Source organism: Heliangelus exortis, chromosome 14 (genome assembly GCF_036169615.1).
Source record: "Heliangelus exortis chromosome 14, bHelExo1.hap1, whole genome shotgun sequence".
NCBI classification, from domain to species: Eukaryota; Metazoa; Chordata; class Aves; order Apodiformes; family Trochilidae; genus Heliangelus; species Heliangelus exortis.
In genome coordinates, this window is record NC_092435.1 from 17,848,608 (window position 1) to 17,869,995 (window position 21,388).

At 48.6% G+C, this 21,388-nt stretch overlaps 2 protein-coding genes across 6 annotated transcripts in view; both read left to right on the forward strand.

Moving 5' to 3' along the window:
* Positions 1-2,603, forward strand: part of ZNF185 (zinc finger protein 185 with LIM domain) — a 37,072-nt gene extending 34,469 nt beyond the window's left edge. Inside the window, exon 32 of the mRNA XM_071757768.1 lies at positions 550-2,603. The gene's annotated coding sequence lies outside the window, so the exon portion shown is untranslated. The remainder of the gene's footprint in view (positions 1-549) is intronic.
* An 833-nt stretch (positions 2,604-3,436) lies between these two features.
* LOC139802539 (SLAIN motif-containing protein-like) lies at positions 3,437-20,976 on the forward strand. Of its 5 annotated transcripts, XM_071757770.1 has the most exons (11): positions 3,571-3,601; positions 4,878-4,940; positions 6,303-7,030; positions 11,031-11,167; positions 13,506-13,655; positions 15,926-16,066; positions 16,736-17,053; positions 17,658-17,795; positions 17,871-18,180; positions 19,748-19,830; positions 20,889-20,976. In XM_071757770.1, the coding sequence occupies exons 3-10, from the start codon at positions 6,321-6,323 to the stop codon at positions 19,812-19,814; spliced, it is 1,971 nt and encodes a 656-aa protein (XP_071613871.1). In that variant the 5' UTR covers positions 3,571-3,601; positions 4,878-4,940; positions 6,303-6,320; the 3' UTR covers positions 19,815-19,830; positions 20,889-20,976. The 5 variants fall into 5 exon arrangements, with proteins under 5 accessions (XP_071613873.1, XP_071613875.1, XP_071613871.1 ...); XM_071757772.1 differs by having other exon boundaries at positions 3,437-3,601; positions 19,748-20,891; XM_071757769.1 differs by having other exon boundaries at positions 6,308-7,030; positions 19,748-20,891.
* Positions 20,977-21,388: the final 412 nt, after the last annotated feature.

The following is a 21,388-nucleotide window of genomic DNA, read 5'->3' on the forward strand; positions in this document are numbered from 1 at the left end:
GGGAGAGAAGTGCAGGGCAGGCCTGAGTGGTGAGAGGAGCATCCCTTTGAGGTTAAGAGTCCTCCTGAAGGCAATGAGGAGTGAGTTCCTCCTTGCTCCTGGGCTGACCTGCTGCAGGGTGGGTGCTGGTGGCAGCACATCAGGGGCATTTGCTGCTTTTCATAAAGACCTTGGAGGTGAAAACCACTGGGAAAGCTAAAGAGCTGTTAATGCTCAGTCAGCAGGAAGTGGGCAGGATATGGGTTTGTTCTGTTTGATGATTTGGTGGGTGAGACAGGACTTGCCACAGTGGCAACCTGAAAGGCTGGCAGTGCACTGAGGCTGTGAGAAGGGGTCTCCTTCCCTCCTTCTGCCTGGGGATGGAGAGGAGGAGGCAGAGGGGCACCTGCCTTGCTGCAGGCACGGCTGCTTTGTCTGCCTCTTAATGCAATGTGACTGCCAAGCCTTTCCCATCCCATTCCTGCAGGTTCACCTGCTCCAGATCTCTCTCGTGTGGTGGTTTGTGCAGTGCCCAGCTCCTGTGCTCACCCTCTCTCCATTTGCTTGCAGGGTTTTGCCAAGCTGGAGCAGGCAGCCAGAGGAGAGTCCCCAGCAGCACCTATCAGGCTGTAGCCAGCAGCTCCTGACTGGCTCAGATAGCTGAATTCCTGCTCCCCTCCTTCCTCCAGTTATTTTCCCTCTCACTGCCTCATCACAATGAATGAGTTGAAGATCCAGTAGTTTATGCTGTCAGCTGCCTACAAGACAAGTGCCAATGTTAACAAGCTCAGGCAGTGGCATCCACACAAGACAAGTGGGCTGATTTTCCAAAGGTGCTGAGCCCCTCCGCCTGCCTTCACCTTCATTAAGATTCCAGAGTGCTCCCTGGGCTGGAAGTCAGGCAGAGCTCTGTAGGTCTGTCTTAGCTAATTGCAAGAAACCTTTCCTGATTAATTTTTTATTTTTCCTCCCTCCTTTCAGCTCTGCAGCCAGCTCAGTGCGTGTGAGCTGGCACAAAGCAAGCAGCTCCGAGAAGTGTTGAACACTGGGTTTGGATTCTTTGGGAGGGTTTGAATTTAGTTCTTAGCAAAAACCTATTTCTGCTTCTCTCAGCCCCAAATTCTGCCCGGAAATAGCTTCTGCCTGATTTCCATTTGCCTTCCATGGGCTTTCAGGAGCACTTGCAGACTCACTTGACTCTAATTGTGTGTCAGCTTTAATTTCCCTTTCCTGCCTGCTCCCTGGTGGGTTGCTGCACCAGCACTTCTGTCTGCTGGCTGTGTGGGGAGATAGCACTGCCTTGCACCTGGAGTTTAGCTTGGCCACTGCTGGGAGGTGTCTGGTGGCCACGCAGAACATGCCAGAGCAGAGGGGACTCCATGGCCCCTCCGGACATGGAGCACTCCCTTGACTCAGCTCCGGATTCCCCCTCCTCCCCAGGGCTGGCAGCAATGCCTCTGCTTTTCCTGTCAGTTATTTATCTCACAAATGCTCCCCCACAAAACCCAACTTCCAGCAGACACTGGGCTTGCTGGAAGTCAGAATCACAACATTTTAGCCCTTAATGCAGATGCTGAGAAGCTGAGCCCCAACCCCTGAAAGTCAGCCTTAGCAGTACAGCTCGGGATGTGTCCCCAGGCCCTGTGTTTCCTCTCTGAAAGCATCAGGGATGTCTGCAAAGCCCCCACGTCAGTTCTTACATGGAAATGATGCCAAAAGCTGTAAGGCAAGCTACTGTTAGCCAGATAAATCTTTAGGCTCTTGGTGGTGGAAGCTGGCATGCAGGCAGCAGCTTAGCCAGGTAGTGTTCTGCAGCACAAGTGTGACTTTGCTTTGCTCTTTTTTTGGCCACTGTAGCAGTTATTTAACCCAGCTGTAGGCACAAAGCCACAAGGGGAACTCCAGTTGAAAGCAGCAACAACTCTGCTCCTGGCAAGCTTCAGGTGGAGGCTTTAAAGCCACCACAGGGCTGGGGCAGCTCTGGTTTGCCCATGAGTGGTACAACCACATAGTCAGGAAGGTATCACTTGAGTACTGATTGGGGCTGCCTACATTTCTAAGTTACCAAATTTCTAAGTTACCAAATGCTAAGTTACCAACTGCTAAGTTACCAAATGCTAAACACCCAGATGTCTTGTTAAAAAACTCCAGCTCTGGTTTGCCCACAAGTGGTACAACCACGTAGTCAGGAAGGTATCACTTATAAAATGAGCACTTACTGGGGCTGCCTACATTTCTAAGTTACCAAATGCTAAGGAGATGTTACTTCCTGAACAGAAGAGGGTCAAAAAGCATCTCATCTCCCCAGACTGCTCATTTCTGCAAACCCTGTGGTGGGGAATGACTGGTACAGCAGCTGCTGTGCATCTTGCTAGGCCTGGGTCAAAGGGTTTTAAATTAATTGAAAATAATGAAACCAGCAGGCCTGGAGGTGCATTACGAAGAGGTCATCTGCAGAAATAAGGCATTCACTGATTCCAGGGGTCCTGATGGAGCAGGATTTGTCCCGTTTTGCAGCACCTCTCCTCAGCACTGTTCCCCTGTAGCAATGGTTCCAGCTCAGCACACAGCTCCAATAAACAGTCCTCGCTCTCACCCAGCAAACGGGCTCAGCCATGATCTCACCTCATGCTCTCCGTGCCATTTCTTGTGTCTGGTTGCTCTAAAAAGCTGGGAAAATGGGAACCTTGATCCCTAGCACATCATCCTGAAGGTGCTGCTCTGCCCAGATCTGAAAAATCCTCCCCGTGTCCAGGCTGGGATCTGGATTTGTGATCTCAGGGGTGCTGCCTGCCCCTTCTTCACACCTTCCCTAGGCTCTACACCCTGAAAAATAAAACCAACCAAACCAAAAAAGGTAAAGGAATGATTTAAAGACGGAAACCTTCCCGTTTCCTGGCATCCACCTGTTTGTACAGAGGCACCTGCACATGGGTTTCTCCTGCGTGATGGACGAGCTCCACAGATTTCCCACAGATCTTATTTCCTTAGCGACCCTGCTGGCTTGGAAGGGCAAAACTCGAGTGGATTATTTCACGTGAAATTGCATAAACGTATTTAAAGGCGGGTGGGATGGGATGGGATGGAGTGACTGAGGGGAACTGCAGTTCACCTGTGGCAGAGGAGAATCCCCATCAGGGCTGGCTCCCCCTCAATCCCTGACAGCCCCAGCTCTCCCCCAGACTCAGAGCTCATCAAAACCCGGGTAGAACCTTCCCGAGCCCACAGAGCCCCGCAGCCCCACGGGCACCCTCCGGAGCGGTGAGCAGAGATGGAGGAGGAGAGGCCGGGGCGGGGGAGCACCCGGTCAGACGGCGGGTGAACCCTTAGCCGCGGGGAGGGCAAGGAGATGGACGGGGGATCGGGGCAGAGCTCGGATCGCGACAAGGATCTGTCGCGACATCGTTCCCGCCATCGCCTCGCGGCCCCGCGCGCAGGCGCGAGGCGGCGGCGTTGTGAGGCGGGGGCGGGGCCCGGGTGCGCGCGCGGCGGCGGCTGCTGCCTCCCGCCCTTGGGCAGCGGCGGCGGCGGGCAGGGAGGGTGCCCACACACCCACCCACCCTTCATCCGTCCCTCCTTCTGTCCACCCATCATCACCCGTCCATCGGCGCGGCCGCGGCAGGTACCGGAGGGTGAGGGAGGGGGGGGGGGGGGTTCAGGATAGCCGGGGATCTCGGATGGGATCCGCTCGGCGTACGGTGGCCGCGCCCGCCTCCCCCCCCTAACCCTGTGAGGGTCGCGTCCCCTCAGCCCCCTCACGCCGCACCCTCAGCTACCTCACGCCTCACTCCCATCCCCCTCTCACCTCACCCCCTCACACCGCACCCTCAGCTACCTCACGCCTCACTCCCATCCCCCTCTCACCTCACCCCCTCTCACCTCACCCCCTCACACCGCACCCTCAGCCCCCTCATACTGCACCCTCACCCCTCACACCGCACCCACACCCCCGTACACCTCACTCCTTACACCTCACCCCCCTCCCACCCTCAGTCCCCTCCTCAGGCCGGACACCCCCCCCCCCGAGGCCGCAGCCTCGGCTCTGCTCACATCACCCGCGGTGTGACCCTCTGCCCACCCTCCCTTCCCCCTTCCCTCTCCCTTTCCCCTCCTCCCATTCCCCCGGTTCTCCCTCCGCGCCCCGGGACTGCCGGCCGGGCTGTGGGGTGCCCGGGTGTGGGGAGGGGCGGTGGGGCCCGGGGAGGGGGGGGCAGGCGGTCGTTCGCCCCTCTGCCCGCTTCTCCTCCGCCCTGCTGAGGAGAGAGCCCCCGAACCTGCTGCTAAACACCCGGATGTCTTGTTAAAAAACTCCAAATTATTGTCTCCGGCTTGGAAAGGGCTTGAAATGGGGCTTCCTTTTTTTTTTTTTTTTTTTTCTTTTTTTTTTTTAAATTCTCCCCCTCCCCCCTACATTATACGACGAAATTAAGTTTTTGCACATCTATTCCCCTCTCCTTGCTGCTCTGTCTGGTTGGTTGTTCCTCGTCCTGGTGGTGGGAAAAGGCTGAGCCGTTCCAATCTGTTTCTTCCCCCTCCTGTGAATGAAAATGCCGGGTTTTTTGCTGCTCCTCAGCCTCGGAGGGGAAGTAATTTTTCGGGTGACAGCTCTCATCGCTTTTCCCCCTCCCTTGGGCCCTTGTGTGTTGTTTTCACAGCAGAACTCCTAAAACTCCCCGCTGGTGCATCCTCAGCGAGTGACTGAGCAATATCTTGGAAATGTCTCTGGGAATCAGGCTGGTTTTGTTACTCCTCCAGGGATGGGATCGTTTCCTAGGAGGGAGGATGCAGGCAGGGAGGCTTTTCAGAGCTGGTGTAAGAGTAGGAATTGGATTGCTTGGTAACTACAAATGAGATTTCTTCTCCCCACGTTAAAATGACTTCACCACTGCTTCTTCCAGGCATGGTTTTGAATCCTGGGTTTGGAGTGTGCTGCAGCCTGCTCTGCCCCAGTGAAGCTCTTTGTAAGTGCTGTTTCTTTTCATTATTTATTCAGATGTAAGCTTAATATTTTCACCTTCTGTGCAGAGGACCAAAATTTTAAAAAATGTCAAGTAAAACATCAAACAATTTTATTGTTTTTGCTTAGGAAACTTACTCAGCTACTGCTGTTACAATTAATAGGGAGGTGCTGAGGTGTGCATGGGAGATGTCTGCATTTTTAACCCTGCTTGCTTTGCATGCTTTGTGTGGCTATGAAATTTCTGTGGCTTCCTCTACTTGCTGGCAGTTAGGCCTAAAAAACAGGAGAAATTTTCAGATAGGAAAGGGAGGGGGGAAGAATCTACAGCCACAAAAAGTCAGGGTTCAAATGCAGTTGCAACGCCTGCATTGCATCTTTTAAACTTTAAACAGGCTGCTTTGCCTCACCCCCTCTCCTCTCTTGCTGATCTATTCCCCATCCTTCTGCAGCGTGGAAAGGAATTATAATTTTCCATTTTCCTTGCTGTGTGGAACATTAATTTCCTATTAGGGGCTTTTCAGTGAAGACTCAGTTCAGAAATGAATGCGTGCATTGAAACTGAAAACTCATGTAAATTGCTGGTGTAGGGGGAAGGCAGTGTTTGATTATTGTGAGAGTGCTGCACAACTGTATGTTAGGTGCACCACTGCTTTTGTTCTGTGAGTTGTTGTAAAACTGCCCCTTAAGTGCCCCATGTTATGGGGTTTGGGCAGCCCAAATATCCTGTGCAGCTTAAAGCTGCTGGAGAGGTTGGCACAACCAGAGGGTGAGCAGTGAGCACTTAAGGCAGGAAAAGCAGAAAGGTGGCTTCATTTTATGAAGTTTCCTGGGATTTGTAATAAATGAGTTGTGGTTATTTATGTGTCTGGCAGTAACTGCAGTCCCAGTCCTTGGGCTTTGGTAGAAGGCAGTACTGAAATGTTTTCAAGGTGTTTTTTTCTGCTTTTCCAGGATAAACCTGGTAATGAACAAAGGATGTTTTTACCATTTTCTTGATGCTGTCATTGTCTGAAGTCAGCACCTTGCTAATGATGCTTCCTGGCTTTGCTGGATCGGGGCTTTTCTGGTGTAGTTTGTTTGTCAGCAGGTGGAAACTAAACTGTAATGCATGATTAAAGCAGCTTCCTTTTGTAGCACAGCAGTTGCAGACCCTAACTGTTTGAAACAAGTTGTGCATGTGGAGATGTTTGGTACTGACTTCAGTTGTCCTTTTCTTGAAAGGTTTTGATTCAGTTCAGTCACCTTGTCCCCAGGTGTCATCAGTTTATGCCTGTAAAGGTGGAATTTTTTGAGGTTTCACCCTGGTTTGCTTGAAACGTGGCTGGTCTTTGAGGAGCTTTTACCCATTTTTGGTGTCTTGCAGTGCAGGTGTGTGTTTTGGATGATGGTGGTGCCTGGCAGTGCCCCTCTCATACAGCAGGATCATGCTCTGGAGCCTGACTTAGGACGAGACTCAGCAGAGAACTCAGCCATGGGCCCCGACACGGAACCGGCACCCGAGGAGGTGGAGGAGCTGGAGGAGGTGAGGAAGCTGAGGGAGCTGGTGAGGAGGCTGGAGATCCAGAACCAGCACCCCAGAACCAAGAGCAGCAGGAGCCTGCTCGGGCCAGACGTGCAGAGTGAGGTCCACACTGGAGTGGGTAACCATGGCTCGGGGCTTAACGGGATGGAGATTCAGAACAGCATCAACGCCATGAGGGAGAAGCAGGAGCTGCAGCTCATGGCAGATCTGCACAGCTGCTTAAGCAAGATGAGGAAAGAGGAGGGAGAGAACAACTGCTTGCTGCAGAGGGACCTGGATGCCCCCGTGCAATACACCTGCAACACTGCCACTGAGGAGCTGTCTTCCAAGATGTGTCAGGTGGAAATGAAGCTGGAGGAGAAGGTCAAGTGCTCTTCACACAGGGATACAAATAACAGCACGGAGCTTGTGGGGAGCTTGGTGGTGGCAGGGATTGATCCCTCAGCTGAAACAAATGAACAGAATCCCAGTGAAAAAGGTGGAGATGTAGAAAGCCTTCCAGCTAACGCGGATCTGGACGAGGTGAAAGTCTTAGAACTTGAAAACTGCAACGAAGAAGAAGATTGCTGGTAGGTATTCCAGAGCTGCAGTAATGCAGGGAACCTGGGCTGGCACTGGTTAGGTGGGCAATAATTTGAAGGGTATAAAGTGATTTCTGTACAGTGCTGACATTCCTAGCAGCAGGAGTGATGTTCTCACTACTGGTTGTACTTACTCTTAAGACCATTGTGCCAGAGCACAATTATAAAAGTTTTTAAAATCAGTTTAAGGCTTGTTTTTCCCCTTTTCTTCCTGACACAGCTGTAGCAAGCACAGAAAACTTCCTTTCCTTGTTTATTTCTGTGTGATGCACGCAGATGAATGAATCATGGAGCTGTTAAACTTTGTACCTAGCTGTCAAGTGCTGTTTTTAAATAAGAATTTGGTAAAACACAAACTGGGGCCTCAGACCATCCGGAATTTGTGGCTTTTTGCTTGTGTCTAGGAAGAGAAACCATTTCCATTTCCTGAGTACTGTTTGTTTGCAGTTAACCTGTCTCTTTTGTTTGGAGACATGAACTGAAACAGATCAATGATGTAATCCTGAGCTGACCTTACTTTTGTAGGACTCCACCAGCAGCCCTGTTCAGAACTTGTTTTATACATCAGCAGATTAATTTCCCTTGCCCTTCCAAAGCTAGTTAAAGGTCAAGGCCCAAATACAGGCTCTGACTTGATCACTGAAACTCCAGAGCATACCTAAACAGCATCTTGAGCAGAATTCTTAGGAGAAAAAAAAACCCAACAAGCCAGACTATAAGGGAATACATCTAACAAGTTGAATTTGCAAGCCAGGCTTCATTATTTCCATGTTAATGAAAAGAGATGGTTTTGTGTTAACATTTATCTAGCTTGTGACATGAGAGATTCTTCAAACTATATTAGCTTGGTAAAGAAAACAGACAGCCTTAAAAAACTTAAAAAAAAAATAAAATAAACAAAGCCAAAACCAACCAAAACCCACCATTAATAAGGTGGCTTTGCTCTTTGGGGGACTTTTCTAGTGCCTGCATAGAAGTAATAGCTGAATGTGTGGAGCAGTGTGTTGGTAAAAGCAAGATCTTGCTATGTTGTTACATTTCCTGTTTTTTAATATTACACATTAGAAGAAGCCCTGTAGCTAGCACTGGAACACACCATGTGTGCTCTGATACCTAGGATTTTTGGTAATTTTTTTAGAAATCCCCTGTGGCTTTGTTCTTTCCTGTCACTGCTGAGTTGGTAAGTTTTAACAGCTCAGTCCTGTTGCTTGCTGACCCTTCATGTGTTTTCATCTAGTAAAGGGGATGATGCTTTATACCTTAAAGTATACCAAGGACTCATTTTGCATTCTTTCAAAGTATGAAAGTGTTTAAAATAGAAGGAGGGGAGTGGGAAGCTTTCAAAAGGAGAAGCTTTAGCTCCTGTGTCTTCCTGTCGTTCCAGTTTTAAGAACAGGTCCAAACCTCAGGAAAATTTCTGTCACGGTGTTGTGCTTGTGCTACTTTGTAGATTTCCAGTCTCCAGTTAAATCTACCCTGTGGATTTTGGCCACTTGAGCTGAAGTGGTAGCAGCAAAAACCACTGCCCAAGGAGGGCAAAGGCAGCAGCACAGAGAGGGACAGAGGGTTTGTTTCTGGTCCCTGCAGGTGCAGACAGTCTCTGGTTCTGCACTGGTTTTAGTTGGGGTGAACTGGCAAACATTTTGGTCCAGCTTCCCTTGGCTTCAGCAGGATTTGCATGGTTTGAGGTTTTGTTTTTCAGCAGGGTGATGGCAGAACTCCTGTGAAACATGAGGTACTGCTGTAACTCTGTACTCCTGGGCTGCCTGTCCCTCCACTGCTTCTTGAGGTCACTTTCTCAAATAGCTGTTCAAAATTGTAAATATCCTGGAGACTTAATCAAGTGGAAATCACCTGTGGGTGCTGTTCCAGCTCAGCACAGTGCTTAACTTAAACTGGGTGCTCTTTGCCTCTTCCTGCTGACCAGTTTGCTCCCTTGGGCTGCACTTCAGCACAGGGCAGCTCCTGAGCTGTGCCCAGAAAGGCTGCTGCCCCCACAGGAGGGAGCAAACAATGCTCCCCCTCTGCAAGAATTCAGCTGTGGCTTTCTCTGTGTTTAGTTGGTTGTTCTTCCTGCAGTGATTTGTGTTCAGCATTTTGTTCTTCACTCCTGTGCCACTTGTTTGGTGCTCTGCCAGGCATCAGTTATATTTTTTTCCCTGGTAGAGACTTGGGAGAGAGAATGTTTTCTTGGAATTCTGATGAAATAATTCAAAGATCTTGATCCTGGTGGTAAAGCTGCCAGTTGTGCAACACAGGGCTCCAGAGAAGCTTTTATGTATGTTCTGCTTTTTTAAAAAAAATCCAAAAACCAACAACAAACCAAACCATAACAATCAAGCAAATCCATGTAGCAGAAGCTTTATGTTCCTTTTAAATTGCTGAGTTCCTGTTAAGAGAATTTCCTAAACACACACACTAGGAGCAGAACTGCAGATGCCTTATCTAAGGGGTTGCCTCTCAGAAGCTGAAGAAAATCTCATTCATATTTAATAAGTTACATAGCAGCACTCTGAGACATCAAATTGAGAATATTTGCCCAAATGTTTGCTTTCTGAATTTTGGATTAAGGCCTTGTAAGTATCTAAGTAATGTCTCAGTTCTCATCTGCCATTTGGCAAAAGAAAAAAATTCAAAGCATAACCTTTTGCCATTTAAACAGAACGTGCTTCACACCCAGGCTGCTGAGTTGCAGGAGCAAAATCTAAGGAAAAGCTTGCTCAGTAAATCAGGTATTTGTTAAACCCCAAAGACTTTGGCTGACTTGCACACAGGCAGTTGAATGCTTTCCTACTGGCATGCCTGAGTAAATTTTTTTCCAATATTTATTGAATTAAGTTATCCTCTGAGGCTGTTTGATTTGTCAGGGCAAATCTACCAGAAATAAAATTCCAGATATTTTTAAGCCAAGCAGAGGGAGTTCAGTTTGTTGCAAAGAGTTCAGCTGGAAAGGTGACACAGCCTTCACCTGGGCCCTGCTGCTGTGCCACTGGGACCTGCAGACAAAGGTGACTTTTGGGTCATAATATTGTCTCCAGAAATGTATTCACTTTTATTTGTAGGGCTGGTGCTTTTATTAGCTGATGGTGTGTGGTTCTCCAGAAGAATGAGCTATGCCAGCATGCTTTGAGAAGTTAACTTGCAAAGTCTGTTGAACCCTTCCCCAGAGCTTCTTAAAAATGGAAAATAGTGACCCTGATGCTGTGAAATCAGACCAGAATTCCTGTGTTTTTGTGAGTTCCTCGTTAGTGCCCTGAAAAATTTAGTTGTGTTTGATTAATTGAGGTTAATGAAATTGTGAGGTTGTGGCTTGCCAGCAGGCTTGTCAGCTGGAAAATGGGAGTCCTCTGGCAGGCTGGAGAGGAGCAGGAGGAGCTGGGCTCCACGGGGAAGCAGCTGTAGCAGGCAGACAGGGTCTGGGAAGCAGGGTTAGAAGCATGGAAAGAGCTGGGGGAGAACTGCTGCTTCCTCAAGTAGAGCAGCATTTTCTCTCTTAACCTAAAATAGGTGCAGAGCAGAGTGACCTGCCCTAAGGAAGCTGCTGGCCTCTTTTTTTTTTTTTTTTTTTTTAATGGGTTTATTGCTGGGTTTTTTTGGGGGCTGAGCTGCAAAGAAAATCCAGAGGGAGAGCACTTTGCTTTCAGTGTCTGATTGGAGCTGAGTGGTTGCACTGCTCAGTTACCTGTGCAGCAAGATGTGCTGGTGTGGGGTCTTTCCTGAAAGATAACCTTGCATGTTCAGGAGTCTTTGTGTTTGTATTTCTCAGCATTTCTTTTTTCAGTAGCAGATGAGCTTTTGGATATTTATTTGCATGTGGGAAGTTTGTTTCTGAGTCATGGCATTCCATCTGAACTTTTAATTTTTTTCCCCCGTTTTTGATTTGGATAACTTTTATGTTGCTTACTTTTAGGCATGCTTTGTAGATGCTCCTGCAGTGGTTGCACTGAGCTGATAAATGTTTTTTACTCTCCTTTCACCCCTTGCCAAGGCTCTATGTGTCCCCAAGGAAAGCTCCCACAGACCAGAAAACAAACTCGCCTTTAAAATGGTGCCGACAGGTGCTGGACAACCCCACTCCTGAGACAGAAGCAGCCTGCAGAACCCTGATAAACAGACTTGATCAAGGTAGGGGAACCATCAGCAGTGCTTTTGCAAGTGGCTTTTATTGCCTCCTGTGAGGAGGAGTTCCCAGTTGCTGTGGCAGAGACTGTCTGCAGAGATAGTGCTTGGGATGGTTGTGGTTGTGGGGAAACCTCCCTGCTGGCCCTTGGCACTGGTCATGCCTCAGCCCCTGGAGGCAGGAGATGATTCTGTACACATCAGGAAAGCTGGGGTGATAACAAGTGATAGACAAAACAAACAGAAAAAAAAAGTGTTTTGCCTCTCTCTGTCTTCTAAGAGGCAGATTCAGGCATTTCAAATTAATTGCCAAACTGACCACCTTGCTTTCTATTTGTTTGATTTTTTTAAATATGTTGAGAGTCTGTGTTTCCAGGCTCTTGGTTTGCTTATTTTTTTAAATATTTAAACATCTTTAACGTAAAAGTATGTAGAGGAAAAAATGTGCTTCTGTGAAGTAGGGCAGAGAATCATACAAAACTATTACTGCAGTTTTTTTCTGTAGAAGTTCAGTATCAGTGAGTGTTTCTGGTGATTATTCAGTCTGTATCTTACCACTGGTAGTATTGCCTGAGTAAAGCACTTGTCTGCCCAAAGCTCCCAGTAATGAATCATCAGAATCTGTGACTTGAAGCAATAGTGTCACTTGGAAACAGTTTTTCCTCCACTTTTATCACCCCTTACTGAATGAGCCCTAAAGAAAAGGGCTCTGGTGGTTCTGTTCAGTGACCAAAGGGCTCTGGTGGTTCTGTTCAGTGACCAAAGGGCTCTGGTGGTTCTGTTCAGTGACCAACCACCAGCACACTCACTGTTCTGGGCTCCTGCTTTGAAGGATCAGTCCCACCTTCACCTCTCACTGGTGTCAGAGCTGTCAGGACAGATTTGAGCCACATTTATACACAGAATGTCTTTGGTTGGAAGGGACCTTCAAGAATTTATCACTGACTTCCTTCCCATCAGAGCAGGCAGTGCTGTTCCTGCACCCAGAATCCCCCTAGGATCTGTTCTGCCCCAGGCTTTGCAAATTGGCTCTGGGTTTGTAGGAGTTCTGAACTGAATTCCTGGAAGCCAGGACACTGAGGGCTTGGAAGAGACTGAGCAATCCTTTTCCATGTTGTGCAGCTCCTTGTGTAGCTTTGCTCCAGAGGCAGCTGGGGGGGTTCTGGGTTTATCAGTTTCTTCCAAGAACCCCTCACTGAGCAGGGTGTGTTGCAGCCTCAGCTGGGGCTGACAAACATCTCAAGGCAGCAGCTGTGTTTGGGAAAGCAAAGTGTTTCTCAGAGAATGTTTTGAAGCTGAGGGGTGTTCTTATCTACTGAAAATGCCACCTCCAGGTCGGTACAAAAGCTGCTGTCTGCCTGGGCTTGGTTTCTGTGTGAAGGTTTTGGTTTCAGTCTGGCCACCAACTGGACCTCAGTGATTTGGAGGCTGTGAGCCCAGTGCTGAGTTATGGTTTTGCAGCTTAAATGGTGTCAGTGTTTTGGTACCCCTTGTACCAAAGGGGTTTGTTTTCAGCTTAGCCTTGACATCCCTCACTTGGGATAACCAGGTGTGTTTTGAGAACAAACTTTGGTTGCTTGTGTAAACCTTAGAAGTTGGAATGAAGCTACCTTTGATTTGCCTTCTGCCTGGCATACATCAGGTTTTATTTGTACTCTGGCACTCCTTTGTAACAAAAACAGTCTGACCTGAGATGTGGGGGGGAAATAAGAGAGCAAACTAGTTACACAGCCAATCTTCAGTATTTTCTGTGGGGTGGGCAATCCAGCAGCCCCCTGGGTACACACAGATGCCATGGAGTCATTTCTTTGGGTTTGCAGCTGCTTATTTCCAGCTGCACTGAGAGTGGATGCAGAAGTTTTGCTACCTGGCTGCTTTTTGATTGCTTCACTAACTCGTCTGCTGAATAAATATTTCATAATGGTTCTTTTTCCTATTAATTTGCTCTCCTTTTACTCCAAAGGCTTAGCTTTTGTGGTTTGATGCTGGTTTTGTTCTGCCATTAAAAATTCAAAGTAGGAACATGTAAACAGAGTTCAGTGGAGTTGTTCAGGATGAAGATGAGGTGTAGAAGTGACAGGTCTGTATGCAAACAGCTAGCTCAGAATAGCAGCACTGCAGCTTTTAGAGATGTGTGGCTTCTGGAAAGCTGAGTTTGTCAACAGTTATTCTTGGAATTCTTCAGAAATAACAAGTTGAAGGGGGGAGCTGACGCCATCAAGAGGTCTTCTTTGAAGTGCATCTGTTACTTAACCTGGTTTGATCATGCCTTTCTTAATGCTCTTTGATTTTGTTTTTTAATATTTTGATAACCTTTATGGCTTTTTTGTATTTTCCCTTCTAGCCAGTAGATGGAAAAACCTGTATTGCAGCCCACTGGCCTCACCAAGTGCACATAATTTGAACACAGAGCCAGGCTCCTGTAGCAATGCTCTAAACTCTCCTGGGCATCTCAAATCGACTAACAAAGCACTACTAACCTGTGGCAGCTCAGGTATGGCATGGCAGTAGAGCACTGCAAACCCAGGGGTTTAAAATGCAAGGACTTTTGCTGATTGGCACAGGGAAAAGTTATCACAAGGTGCAAGTCCACCCGAGGGGTTTTCTCCTTTTAATTTGCTCACTCACTGCCCCAGCTCTCCTCTGTTAAGTGAGAGGAAACCTCCTTGCATTCTAAATGTCTTGCAGTTATTTCATGGGTTTGATTTTATAACTTTCTCTCTCTACATTTATAAAACTGTACTAATTTTAAGTGAATTAGAAGAGAAAAAAGCCATTAGGGCAAAGGAAATACTGCTCTTGGGTAAGGATACCACATGGAGGTGTGAACTTTATATGAAGTTACTTGGATTCACTTTTCTGGCAGGAGAGTTTGTGAATTTCTTTTGCAAAAGAGGTAAAGATGAGCTGGTGAGTGGAGGCACCAGACAGAAGCTGCCTTGTGCTTGGGAGAGGGAAGGGGAGGGCTCCAGGAGAGGCCTTTACCTGGCTGAGTGGGCAGCTAACACAGCCCAGCAGCAGCTCTCCCTCAGGCTGCTCAGCTGTCTGCAGCAAGAGTTCCTGCTTTCAGGCAGCCTCTGCAGAGCTCTTGTCAGCAGCCTGTGTTTGGGGGGTGCTGTGAGGCTGCTCCCCAGTGATTTGGCCACACCTCTGCATTTCCAGCCCATGCAGGCACTTCCAGAGCTGCTCTGATCCCTGGGCCACCTGCTGCTCCCCTCCCCTGGAACAATGCTTTGCCTCTTGGCTTTATTATCTCCCTTGAGTTGTTGGTTTTTTTCTCCTCCTTTGGAAATCACTGTGTGTTAATTTGCATGTTTAAAAGCATAAAGCATGTTTAACAGTTTCTGGCTTTTTATGGGAAATGAACCTTTTTTTTTCTTTAATTTCTAAGAAAAAAAAGGGTTGGGTATGGATGTTTTCAGAGCTGCAGGTGTGTTTTTGAGATCTGTTTTTCTGCTCTAAATAGAAATTAACACTTATCTCTGTTCTGCAAACAGAAGGATGCCTCTAGAACTGGTTATTTTTGCAAGCTGAATTCTGCAGGGGGAAGAAAAAATATCTCTAAATCAGTTTCTTGTCTTTAATCCAAAGTCAGCTGTCAGTCTCAGTGTCCAACCCCCTTTTCACACACGAACACTTACTGGTGTGTAAAACCCAAAGTGTGCAACTTGTAGATTTCCTGATTCTCTCTGCAAATCTCCAAGTTGTCAGGGGCACCAAGGGAAAAGCCAAGTGTAGAGCAGGATTGTACCTGAGGCTTCCTGAGGCTTGGTGTCTGACTTGGGTGAGTGCTGACACGAGTTCCAAGTTCACTGCCAACCTGACTGAGTAGGATTGGTGGGTTTGGGGCCATCAGTTACTGCTCTTCAAAACTGGTTGAAGAAATAACACTGGGAACCTGCTGGTTTTTTCCTCCAGGCTGGAGTTAAGCATTGTTGGGAGAGGTTGCTCAGCAATGAGTTTCAGAGTTCTGCTGCTGCCCTGGACTCCCTGCTCCAGCAGGGTTTGTGTTCCTTCAGCCTGCTCTAGCTGAAAGTGATGCTAGGAGATGGTGGGTTTAATTATCTCTGGTGTGCAGTACTAATTGCAGCCTCATCTCTGAATTAATTTACAGTAGTGATGTGCTCTCTGCTAAAGCAGCCCTGTGAGTTACCTGGTTTTTTGTGTGTCTGAGGGTTGGTTATGGTAGTTATGGGCCTGTTGTGGTATTTTGGAACATGGGGCATCCATAACCATGCTGGTGGTGTGGAGGTTTTACAGTCACTGATCCTTCTGTGTTGCCAGAAATCGTCCCTTGTAATGTGGAGGGGGTTTTGGTGGTTTTATTTTTTTAAATTTTTTTTGGTACCCTTTTAATTCCTTTTACTCCTCTGACTGCTCACCAGCACCCTAGCAAGCACTTTGTGTAACTTGGCTGCTTAAAATCTAGACCAGTATTTGTCTCTTTCTCAGAAGAGGCAGAAATAATCCTGATCTTCTAAAGGATGTTTCTCACCTCAGAATTACCAAACATCCTTTTGCCACCTTCTGAACAGGAGCCCACATTTGATTTTCTCTGCACAAAGACACTGCCTCCTGACAGCTGCAGGTTCAAGCAGTGACTGCTGTGTTCTCAAGTATTATCTCTAACTCCATTATTTCCAGCGGCCACACCTCAGCTTCACAGATTTTATCAGCAGAATCAATACTCTGCTGCTCATTCTGGGTTTGAATGTGGGCATCTGAAAGCTTTCCTCTGTTCCTCCCTCCTCTTGCCCCTTGAAGGTTATCTGAGCATGCATTCTGCACTGAGCTCCCAGTCATCTGTGGACAGTGAGCTGAGCACCTCTGATGACTCCATCTCCATGGGATACAAACTCCAGGACCTGACAGATGTCCAGGTTATGGCACGCCTGCAGGAAGAAAGTAGGTGACAGCTCCTTGGTGGTGGTGAGAACCATGGGGAAATCTGGATGGGTTCTGATTGTTTCCCCCATCAACAAAAAATTATTTACTAGATCATTTGAAATGTTGCAGGAAGCTCCTTTTAAAAATCTACAGGCTGGCAGTTGTGTAACATTCTCAAGATCACACCTCTTGAAGCAGAAATTGGTCTTAAAAATATTACCCAAACCCCACTGTGTCAAACATGCAAAGTGAAACACTCCATCCAGGTTGTCTGGGGAGTGGAGGTGAAGCTCCAGGAGTCACCATCTCATCCCAGTGGCCGTTTAAACAGCAGCAGCTCACAATCAGCAGTGCCAGTGCCATGAGGAATAATTCAGGTCAATTTGGATATTAGCTCTGTGCTCTAATTAAACTGGGCCCTCGCTGTTCCAGTTTAGGGGTTCCGTGTGCCTTGCCTTTAGGAAAGGGAGTTATTAACTGGAGACTGAAGGGTGAGGTGAAGCACTGCCACAAGCCTTGCATCTGAAGGGATGCCCCAGGGGCTGTGGAACTCCTGTTCAGGGGCTGTGGAACTCCTGTTCAGGGGCTGTGGAACTCCTGTTCAGGGGCTGTGGAACTCCTGTTCAGGGGCTGTGGAACTCCTGTTGGAAGGGCCACAGTCTGAGCGCTGCCGCCCTCTGCCCGCAGGCCTGCGCCAGGACTGTGCCTCCAGCTCCGCCTCCGTGTCCCGCCGCAGCTCCAGCGCCTCCCTCCACTCCCTGCGCAGAGGGACCTACAGCGACCAGGAGTTCGATACCTACAGCCTGGAGGACGAGGAGGACTGTGACTGCTCCCTGTCCTACCGCAGTGCCCACAGATACTCCCCGTCCCCGCTCAGCTCCCCCCGCTGCCAGTCCCCTTCCTCCTGCACCGAGCACAGCAGGGCCCCCCCCTCCCGCATCCGGCCCCCCAGGAGGGCTCTGCAGAGCCCCATGCAGGACAGGCTCAAGTATGGCAGCAGCGAAGGTGAGGACACATCTTAACAGCCACAGGTTTCAGGGAGTGCTCTTAGTGAGGGGGAATGGAGGATTAGTTTCACACTGGGTCTGCTTCTCACTTCTGGATGTGTTTCTCCAGAGGCAGTTTGAACACTTACACATCCCCACTGCTGCCAGAAGCAGCACACAGTTCTGTGTCTGTGGTATAATATTTTCAGGCAGTCATACTAGAGGGCTTGGACCAGATGGCTCTCCTCAGTCTGGAGAAGAGGGGCTCTGAGGTGACCTCATAGTGACTTCCCAGTGTCTGAAGGGGGCCTGCAAGAAAGCTGGGATAGGGCTTTTTACAGGGGTGTGTAGTGAGGGGACAAAGGAACAAGGACAAATGGTTTCAAACTTCAAGAGGGGAGGTTGAAGTTAGACATTGGGAAGAAATTCTTTCCTGTGAGGGTGCTGAGCACCAGGCTGCCCAGGGAAGCTGTGGCTGCCCCATCCCTGGCAGTGTCTCAGCCCAGGTTGGATGGGGCAGGAGCAGCCTGGGCTGTGGGAGGTGTCCCTGCCCATGGCAGGGGGTTGGGACTGGGTGATCCTTGGGGTCCCTGACGTGCTGTGACCCTGGCTCTTGCTTTCAGAGGAGCTGAGGCACAGCATGCCCAACCTGGCCAGGCCCAGCCTGCGGGCTCTGGAGTCCGTGCGCAGCAGTCGGAGCCTGGAGTCGGACCTGCAGGTGCCAAACAGCCGCATCCCAAGGACACAGCAACGCTCAGCAGGTCACTGGGGGGCTCCTTGGGAAGCCCTGAGGCCTTCTGTGTTTATCCCTAACCCTGGTGGTGTTGCATTTCCAGGTCTGGCTCCCGGGAAGCTCAGGTATTCCTCCGGTGCTGGGCAGTCTCCCCTCACCGTGCGGCAGCCCCTGAAGGGTGGGTCCTGCACCAACTCCCTGCTGGCAGCCAGGCAGGCAGTGAAAGCCTGCACGTACACAAACCCCAGCACTGGAGTTAGGAAACCACAGCTCAACGCAGGCTCCTCCAGCAGCACTTGCACTACCAGAAGCAGCAACGTGGTCACCGTGGCAAAAAATTCCCCCCTGAAGGCACGCACATCTCTAGGGGGAATCTCCGTGGCCAGGAGCAAGGCAGCACCACCATCCAAGAGGTGAGTGTGGGGCCTCAGGTGTCTGCTTTGTTGCACAGGTGAGAAACACTTCTTTGTAAAGTGTGCAGATGTCAGAGCATGAAATGAGTATAGAGAGCTGGGTCAGAGCTGCTGCTGAACCTTAGGTGCTGGGGAGCCCTAAAAGAAAGGGCAGGACTTAGCTGCAAGGTTCCTGGATGTTAATTACTTTGCCCCCAGTCAGGAAGCAAAAGGGTTTGCTATTTCTTTTAAATACCACTAAAATTTTCTGCCTTTCTAGAATTTTTCTACCACAATGAAATTTTCTGCCTGTAGATGTGAACCAGCAGGCTGGGACTCAGCAGCTGCTGGGTGGGAAACTCCTTTTTACCACATACTCTGTGACCCAACCAGTCAGTGTTTCAGTAACCCATCTGCTTAAGAAAAAAAATAAGTGGTTTTTTTTTAAGCAGAGCTGATGATTCAGGAAAATTAGACAAATAAAGAGGCCTGGGCTCAGATTTCCTGGGCTGAGAAAGGAACACGATGGGCACAGATTTATCTGATGCACACATCTGGTTTGGGGAAGGGGAAAACTCTTTCAAAGAACTAATAAATTCTTTACTGGTAATAAAATAACCTTCCCAGCTGACCTACTGCAGCTTTGCTACTGGTAAAATAAGTTTGGTAAAATAAGTTTGGTGGGGTTTTTTGTGTTATTTCATCCTTACTCAGGACTCAAGGTGAGCAGCAGGCAAGGGTTTTGAGAGGTGGCACAAATTAACAAGGCTGTTGAAAAGCATCATTATTTATTGTGGTAACTTCATACAACAGGGTGAAAGTATACATGAGGGTTGCCAAAAAATGTACAATCTTTGTGTTTGTTGCACAAGTCTGAGCTGACTGAGAGGCCATGTCCTAATCCAGTGGGTTCGGGGACCTTTTTTGGGTTTTTTTGACATTTATTTCTAGCTGTTATGATTAGTTTCCTAAATCTTCAGGCCAATCTGCAGTTTGTAGGTGGTGTAAAGCAGCAGCTGGTTAGTTAGAGCACAGCCAGGCTCTGCAAGGCCTCTGAGGTGCTTCTGACAGCTCCACCCAGAGGCTGCTCCATGCCACGTTACCAGAGCCTGCTCTTAGCCCCTTGTCTTAAATCTGCTGCCAAAAGCTCTTTTTCCAGGTATTTTTAATGTCCTGGTGTGGCCTGAAATGGAGCAGCTTCTTTTGAAGTGAATATTTGAACTCCTAAAAATACAATCTGGTTGTTGTTTGGGTTTTTTTTTTCTGTGTGTTCAGTCACATTTGCAGGATAAATGTTTCTCTTGGGACTCAGTCCTGGGGAAAGCCCCCAGCAGTAACAGAGCAGAGCAGGGTGAGAGGGGCTCTGTGCCCCAAAACCAGCCCCTTCATTTCTCCAAACTCCCTGAAACTGCTGCTCTGGCCTCCTGGTGCCTGGGACCTGCCCGCTGGGCCTAAGGCAGGTGTTGTTCCCAGGGGGAATTCCAGCCTCCCCCAGACATTCCTGCCTGCACCCACTGCTTCCTGGGGGACTGTTGGTGATGGTGATGCTGTTGGTGATGGGCTTTTTTTTTTGTGTCTTTCCCCCCAGGTTGCTCCAGTCAGCACAGAGCACTCAGGCTGCCGAGGACGATTCCTGGAAGGAGGGGTGTTACTGACCCCAGCTGGCTGGGTGTAAGGACCTTGTTTGACAGTCCCCCTCCCCAGCCCTGTCCCACTCCAGACTGCTGTACATAGGTCCTCACCATCCTCACCTCCTCCTGCTGCTCTGCCCAGAGCCTGACCTCTTCTTCCTGGTGGACCCACCGACTGCCTCACGGGGTTTCCACCCTCCACAACGTGACTGACACCCCGGTCTTCTCCTGGAGACTGAGCCTTATTTCACAGACACCTCTGCCTCCAGCCCTGGGGGAGGCTGGGAGGTCACAGACACCTCCAGAGGTGCCCTGCTCCTGGGGGTGCTGGTGTGGGAAGGCTGCTGGTTGTCCTGTTGGTGCCAGAGAGCAGCTCTGAGCTGCTGCTCCCCCATCTGCCACGGGGCAGTGGCTCGGGCAGATAGAAATAGTTCTCTAGGTGTTAGAAGTGAGACTTTTTAAATTCAACCTGATGTGGCTCATATTTGTCTGGAACTCAACTGTTTGGGTTTGTTGGATTTATTATTTTTTTTTTTTTTTTTTACTTCTGTATAGAATGTATTTCTGCTACTTTTTATTGTTTGTTTTAGAGGATGAAGCAGGTTTTTATAACTGTAGGACACTTCCAGCTGTTGTATCCAGGTGCGTGCATCACAGTTCACAAGTGAAGGAGCAGTTACACAATATTTGTGTGGGTTTGTGGACCACTGCAGGGACAGGGATGCTCTTCACAAACTGCTGTTTCTCAGCCTCTTCATCTCTCAGATGAGGAAGTTAATAAACACCAGTTAAATGTAAGCTTTTTACAGATAACCCTCCCTTACTGATCTGACTTGAAGTCTTTCCCTTGGATCTCTTCCAGCCAGCTCCCAACTGCCCTGATTTTTCTTTTTTGTAGAACTTTTCTACTGTCTCTTTTGGCTACGAAGAATTCCCTTTCAGTGTCCTTTTCCTCAGCAAATGCTGGATGCAACAAATTCAGTCTTAGTACAGAAAATATGCACTGATAGCAATGTTCTCCCTGCCATCAATGTGATTTTGATAGTGTAGTTTAATAAAATGTTATGGTGCTGAAATAGATCTGCTTTATTCAAACAGTGAGCCTGACTTGGAGTGGTTTTTGTGCTAGGAAGGAGGCTTTGCCTGACAGGCCCATCCACACAGAGTCTGCTTCTGCTCTTAGAGCTCTGCTCAGGTAACCAGTTCTCCACAGGACATCTCTTGATAGTTAACTTTGATCTCCTTGAATTTTCTGGGCATTTAAAGTACAAGCCTGACCCTGACACACTTGCCACCAGCTCCCTCACTGCAGGAGAGGGCTGTCTGGTTTTTTTTTGAGCCATGGACCAGGAATGTTAAGCATAAACCCCAGCTCAGTAAGAACTGTCCCACTAAGGAAATGTTAAGTTTTATCCTTTCATTTTCCTGAGCTGTTCTCATACCCCATGATCTTCCCATAGATTTTCCTAGCAGACAGCATTAGAATGCACCCTTTGCCTCAAACTGTCAACTCAACTCAAGCAGTTTCTGCAAGTTTAAGAGGAAACCCCACTGCCTGAGCCTGATGCATGAGCTGGCTTCCCAAACCTAAGGCTGCA

Bases quoted from the DNA above. Each gene is read 5' to 3' on its own strand.
- LOC139802539 (XM_071757772.1), top strand. From the start codon at position 6,321: ATGATGGTGGTGCCTGGCAGTGCCCCTCTCATACAGCAGGATCATGCT. The intron at 11,168-13,505 runs GTAGGGGAACCA...TTTCCCTTCTAG, and splicing joins GATAAACAGACTTGATCAAG to CCAGTAGATGGAAAAACCTG. The intron at 17,796-17,870 runs GTCACTGGGGGG...TTGCATTTCCAG, and splicing joins GACACAGCAACGCTCAGCAG to GTCTGGCTCCCGGGAAGCTC.